Source organism: Phalaenopsis equestris, unplaced genomic scaffold (assembly GCF_001263595.1).
Source record: "Phalaenopsis equestris unplaced genomic scaffold, ASM126359v1 Scaffold001098, whole genome shotgun sequence".
NCBI classification, from domain to species: Eukaryota; Viridiplantae; Streptophyta; class Magnoliopsida; order Asparagales; family Orchidaceae; genus Phalaenopsis; species Phalaenopsis equestris.
The window spans coordinates 257,453-263,632 of NW_018165537.1; the positions used below are offsets into that span (position 1 = coordinate 257,453).

The 6,180-nt window shown below is 36.9% G+C and overlaps 1 protein-coding gene across 1 annotated transcript; it reads left to right on the top strand.

The window, feature by feature from the left end:
- The first annotated feature begins 2,566 nt into the window (after positions 1 to 2,566).
- On the top strand, positions 2,567 to 5,938 carry LOC110033152 (L-ascorbate oxidase homolog). Its single transcript, XM_020737044.1, has 8 exons — positions 2,567 to 2,799; positions 2,899 to 3,008; positions 3,105 to 3,375; positions 3,464 to 3,563; positions 4,060 to 4,405; positions 4,907 to 5,272; positions 5,422 to 5,500; positions 5,618 to 5,938. The coding sequence occupies exons 1-8, from the start codon at positions 2,653 to 2,655 to the stop codon at positions 5,819 to 5,821; spliced, it is 1,623 nt and encodes a 540-aa protein (XP_020592703.1). The 5' UTR covers positions 2,567 to 2,652; the 3' UTR covers positions 5,822 to 5,938.
- Positions 5,939 to 6,180: the final 242 nt, after the last annotated feature.

The following is a 6,180-nucleotide window of genomic DNA, read 5'->3' on the forward strand; positions in this document are numbered from 1 at the left end:
TTATATATATATATATATAGGGAACTTTAAAAGTCGTGCACCCATGCACGTGATATACAGGCGGCGGTAATGGCGCTCTTGACTCTATTAAATGAATAGTGCAACCATCCTACAACCATGTCTTCATTTAATATTTTAATTTGTAGCATGGAGTTTGGATTTGATTATTAGTAATATATAAATAAAATAAACGGTGGCAACTGGCAACCCGCGTGACCGAAAGCATTAATGATAAATTAGTTACTTTCACGTTAGAACAGATGGGGATTGGGGAGGGCCGTCTGCATGATGATTATAATTTATACAGCTTTTTTTTCATTAAGAAAATGCACTATGGTTGCTATGCATGTAAATATTAAAATTTAGGTGTTAGATTTGTAAATATATAAGTCTTGTGTAATATATAACAAATTTTCCTAACTATTAATAATCTATAGGCTGATATGAATGATTAAATCAAAATTAGTGAGTACTCGTACTTAAATCTTGTTCAAGTTGATTTAATTTATAGCGAGTTTTGCTGCACAATGTCAGGCGTAATTATATTTTAATTACTAATTAAATTTTAACAACTTTCTTTAGGACTTTGTTGGCAATTCCATAACCATATTTTAAGCATCGGGAAAGCAGATGAATATTCCATATATTTTCATTGAAACCATATTCTAAAGTACGTTAAAAGAGATTTTAAAAATTTTAAGAGAGTTTAAATGCATTAATGCCACACAAGTATTGTGTATTTATATATCTAACACCCAAAATTTTGTATTTACACTTATGACACATTGATATCGTAAACATCTGTAGGAGAAGTTGTACTTCATTGTTAAAAAAAAGATAATGATTGTGATGTTTTTATTGATATGCATGTAAATATAAATGTTTAGGTGTTAGATATATAAATATATTAAAGTTGTGTGGTATGTATGCAAATGTCCTGATATTAACAACAATAAAATAATAATTGAATTTCTCTTCTGCTCAATGCTTTTATTCTTTTTAATTAATTATATATATATATATGAGCGTCTAGTCATGCCAGAGGGGATTCAATTCCCTAACCTGAGGGGACTTATACCGTGAATGCCAACCAACTCATCTGGGTACGCTAAATTAGACAGTAGACACTACATTAGATTACCATGATTGGGTAATATATCAAAACCTAAAACTATTTTAGGATAATCTAATGAGAGGCTGATCTAAGGATGCCCACGACTTTCTTCAATTAGAATAATGATCATGATATAATCTATAATCACCGATTACAATCAATTAAATAATATTGTCGGGCAAAAGGTAGTTATAGTGAAAGGTTCTATCTTTATTGTTCCAATTGGAAGACCTTTCCAGTTATGTTTGAGATCTTCTATCGCTTCGGTGGTTCTTTATGTTGGATGTCTTTATTCCTTAGTCCATGATTTTTTGTAATTAATTTTGTATGAGCTAATGGCTCGATCAGTTCCTCAGTCCAAACATTTGACCAGCTCCACTGGTCAGCGTTAGCTCAATTCGACCCAACCTCCAGCTCCATTCTTCCCTGCCAACACTGTTCGACTTGGCCACCATCTCAAGTCAGTCCGACCACCATCTCCGTTTGGTCTGACCAGCTCCGTTCGGCCATGACGCTAGCTCCATTCAACCCGACCGCTAGCTCCATTCAACCCGACCAACTCCAACAGAACTGACCAGCTCCGTTCAGCCCAGCCACCAGCTCAATTTGGCTCCAATCGGTCCGGCTAGTTTCTTTTGGACATATCGACTTTGTTCAACCATCTTCGATTGACTGCATAGGGCTCGTGGTATAATTTTCAATTTATTATGATTCTTCTCCAATAAATAGAGCAACAAACTGTTTTTAGTGTTCAACACACACTCTTACTCCATCTCTTTAATTCACATTTTTTTGGGTGTGTTTCATAGATGATTTTGAATTCAACGCACATATAGTTTTTATATTGAAATATCTTTTAAAAATAGCAAGGGTTTAAAATATATGAAATTTGCATCGAGTTCCGTAGCTTGCGTTCAATAGATATGATTTTTATTTATAGTCGCCAACATTGAATAATGAATCGATTATGGGTTACACTCCATACAATTAATTTAAGAGAAGTAAAAAAATAAGAAAATCAAAATATTTTATAATATATTTAATTTAAATTGAGGCATTTACTTATACACCACACAATTCTCACATATTTGCATATCTAATATTTTAAATTTTATATTTACATACATAGAACTCAAACCTTTAATACCACTTAAGAATATCATAATTATTAACTTTTTTTCAAAAATAAATATATTAGTTCTTGCATAAGTTTATACACTAAAGAATTATAAATATAAATATGAAAATTTAGGTATTATTTATGTAAATATAAAAAATTTGGTGGAGTCGTATATTATTTTTCTTAAAAGAAAACTAAATTAAAAAAAAAAAAATAAGAAATTAAGAAAATAAAAAGCTAAGTTTAAGCGGGAAGCGCGTAACCGCGTGGAGCGGAGATGATTGCTGCCAGAGCTGGCAGTGGAAGGTCAGACGAATCCACACATTCCCTTCGCTTTCCTTCCTCCTACTTAAACCCTGCTTCCTCTCCGTCACTTTCACAATACTTTCTCCTTCTCTACCATCTCTTCTCAGCAGCAATGGGAAGAACAGCATCGCTCTACCTCCGCCTCTTCTGCACAGCCGTTGCTCTTCTCTGCCCGGCGGTCTTCGCCGACGATCCGTACCGATACTTCACCTGGACCGTCACCTACGGCACCGCATCCCCTCTTGGAGCTCCACAGCAGGTTCTTACTCTCACATTCTTCTTCTCAGATCAATCAAGCCCCAAAACTCTATAGATAGTAGCCAAACTTGCTGATTCGTTGCTCTTGTTTGTTTGAAAGGTCATCCTCATCAATGGTCAGTTCCCCGGCCCTTCTCTCGATTGCATCACCAACGACAACATCATTGTCAATGTCATCAACCAGCTCGACGAGCCCTTCCTCTTGACCTGGTGAGCTTTCATTCTCTTCAGATCTGATGATTTGCAAACTTGTTAGAGGCTGTATGAACAATTGACTGACTGAAAGTGGATTTTGAGGAAATGAAGGAACGGGATCAAGCAGAGGAAGAACTCATGGCAGGATGGGGTTTTGGGGACTAATTGCCCTATCCCTCCGAAGGGAAACTACACCTACAAGTTTCAGAGCAAGGATCAGATTGGCACCTTCACTTACTTCCCATCTACTGCAATGCACCGCGCCTCCGGTGGCTTCGGTCCTCTCTATGTGAGGCAGCGGTCCGTCATCTCGGTGCCTTACGACCTTCCCTTTGGCGAGATGTCGCTGCTTATCGGCGATTGGTACAAAGCTGGCCACAAGGTATTATTCCCATTTGGCTATAGAACCGCATCTTTCGGAGATTGATCGAACAATTGACTGATATTTGGTTTCCTTTTGGTTTGATTAGTCGTTGAGGCAGAGTTTGGATTCAGGGAAACCTCTTTCTTTTCCTGATGGACTTCTCATCAATGGCGTCCCACAATCATATTCCTTCACTGGAGATCCAGGTACTTCATCATACTTGTCAAGCAGTCTGTGTCTCTAAGCCCGTTTTGATTTAGGGCTGCTATGCTCACACATTGTGTGTTATTTTATACGATTCCAGGCATATATATTTCGGTACAATCTATGCAAATTATAACGTTACACCAATCCCACAGTAATTTAGCTGCTGTTTTGTATGAAGTTGAATTTAGTAAATTTACTTTTGGCGAATCTTGTAAATTAAAAAAATTCAAATTTTGGCAGAGTTATAGCTCGAAAATTATTTTTTGTTATTCAAATATGTAATCCGAATTGAATTCTGTAAACATTCTGCATACAAGTAATACTGGCAGAGCAGAAAATTACAGGATTTAGGCTGGATTGAAATCAATTTGTTAGGCACCAAACAACCTTCTTGTTTCAGTAACCTCGAGATTAAACTGCAAATCATACTATAATGTATCTCCAACAATCTTTAACCACATAACCACTCGAAATTTCACTGTTCTTATTCTCCAGGGAAGACATACCTATTGAGGATCTCCAACGTGGGCCTCTCTCTTTCATTCAACTTCAGAATTCAGAGCCACAAGATGAAGGTAGTTGAAATTGAAGGGTCCCATACGATTCAGAACACCTATGACTCGCTTGACGTCCATGTTGGGCAGTCCATAGCTGTTCTTGTGACACTTGACCAGACACCAAAAGACTACTATATAGTAGCCACCTCCCGTTTCACCAGTACAGTCCTCACTGCCACCGCTGTATTGCACTACAGCAACTCCAGGTCTCCAGTTTCTGGAGCAATCCCTGCTCCTCCTGCTAATGATTACAACTGGTCCATGCTCCAAGCTAGAACCTTCAGGTGAAAGCTCTTTTGCTTGCTCTCAAGCATGTTTGGTTTCCCAGTGCGCGGAGTGTTGTAGCATAAATTTGGTCTGAAAAAGATGAAATAACTTTTAAAGTGACAAAAGTGTCAAAATGGCCTTGACTATTTATAAACATTTTAGTTTTAGAGCCTATAAAAGTGTCAAATTAGTGTACAGACTCTTTTAATAAGGTTTAGGGGGACCATTTCAGCCCTTATTAACAGAATTTGGGGATTAATTTGGTATTTTTTATAGATTCTATGACTGAAATTACCCAACTTAATCAGTTAAGGGGATTATTTTGAAAATTTGCTCATTTTATAATTGGTGCATTTGCATGCATAGCACACAATTTTTATGTATTTACACATCTCTTACTTGGCTTTTCTTATTTTCACAGATATCACTCAAATCTTTAATATCACATAAAAAATAGCACTATTATCACTTCTTAAAAGTTAAATACACATTTTATGCATGGGTTTAATTGTTTGCAGATGGAATCTGACTGCAAATGCTGCAAGGCCTAATCCTCAGGGTTCTTACAAGTATGGCAGCATAACGAGATCCCGATCACTGAAATTTGCAAGCTCCGCACCTGTGATCAATGGCAAGCTTCGCTATGCTGTCAATGGTGTCTCCTTCGTCGTCCCTGATACTCCATTGAAGCTTGCTGACAACTTTAACATTCCTGGTGTCTTCACTTGGGATAGCATCCCAACTGAGGCTACAAATGACCCTGCTGCCCTTGGAACACCAGTTCTGAGGACTAATCTGCATGAATTCATTGAGATCATTTTCCAAAACACTGAGAACACCATGCAGTCTTGGCATCTTGATGGCTATTCCTTCTGGGTTGTTGGGTAAGTTAGCCCTTTGATAATTCATTTTCATGTAAACAGAGGTTATATTGTGTGAGATATCTTAAAACCTTCTGAACTTAACAAAGGATGCAATAATGTCTTTATTTGTAAAAATCATTAATCTGAAACCTTTCATTGCATTTTTTCAGATATGGAAATGGACAATGGGTGGAACAGAATCGCAACAGCTACAATCTTGTTGATGCGGTCTCTAGACACACAGTTCAGGTAAAATTAGACGTCAAATATCCATTATCCTCCCCAAATTGTACCTATTTCTAATTATGTAAAGTACATTTTTGTCCGGCTCTATTGATTAATGCTGCATAAAATGTATTTATTAAGGTGTATCCGAATGGATGGACGGCAATCTTAGCATCCCTGGATAACCAGGGGATGTGGAATCTGAGGTCTGCGATGTGGGGAAGGCAGTACTTGGGGCAACAGCTCTACATTAGAGTCTGGACTGAAGAGAAGAGTTATTCCAATGAGTATGATATCCCTTCAAATGCTTTGCTTTGTGGCAAGGCCTCCGGGCTTCATCATTAGTCTAATTGCTTTCTTGTATTATTTGACTTTAGATGTCACTATAAGGTGACAAAATGGAATAGGAAAGTTTATTTACTTAGGTGAGATTGATTTTTTTTTTTGGGATATGCATTAAAACATTTCTTATTCACTGTGAAAACATAATAAAAAATTGTTTCTTTCTTGAGTTCGTTTAAAATGTGTAACATAATTTGGAAAAAAGTGTGCAGGACCATTGATGATGGTGTGGTCTATGAAATTTTTTTCTTTTTCTGGTCTTGAATTAGGTGTAAGAAAAAAAAAAAGAAAATGAGACTTCTTTGTTGTGCAAGAAGTCATGATGATAGAGAGAAAAAGCCTCAACCATCTTAGTTGACATT

Bases quoted from the DNA above. Each gene is read 5' to 3' on its own strand.
- LOC110033152 (XM_020737044.1), top strand. From the start codon at position 2,653: ATGGGAAGAACAGCATCGCTCTACCTCCGCCTCTTCTGCACAGCCGTT. The intron at 3,009-3,104 runs GTGAGCTTTCAT...GAGGAAATGAAG, and splicing joins GAGCCCTTCCTCTTGACCTG to GAACGGGATCAAGCAGAGGA. The intron at 3,564-4,059 runs GTACTTCATCAT...CTTATTCTCCAG, and splicing joins TTCCTTCACTGGAGATCCAG to GGAAGACATACCTATTGAGG.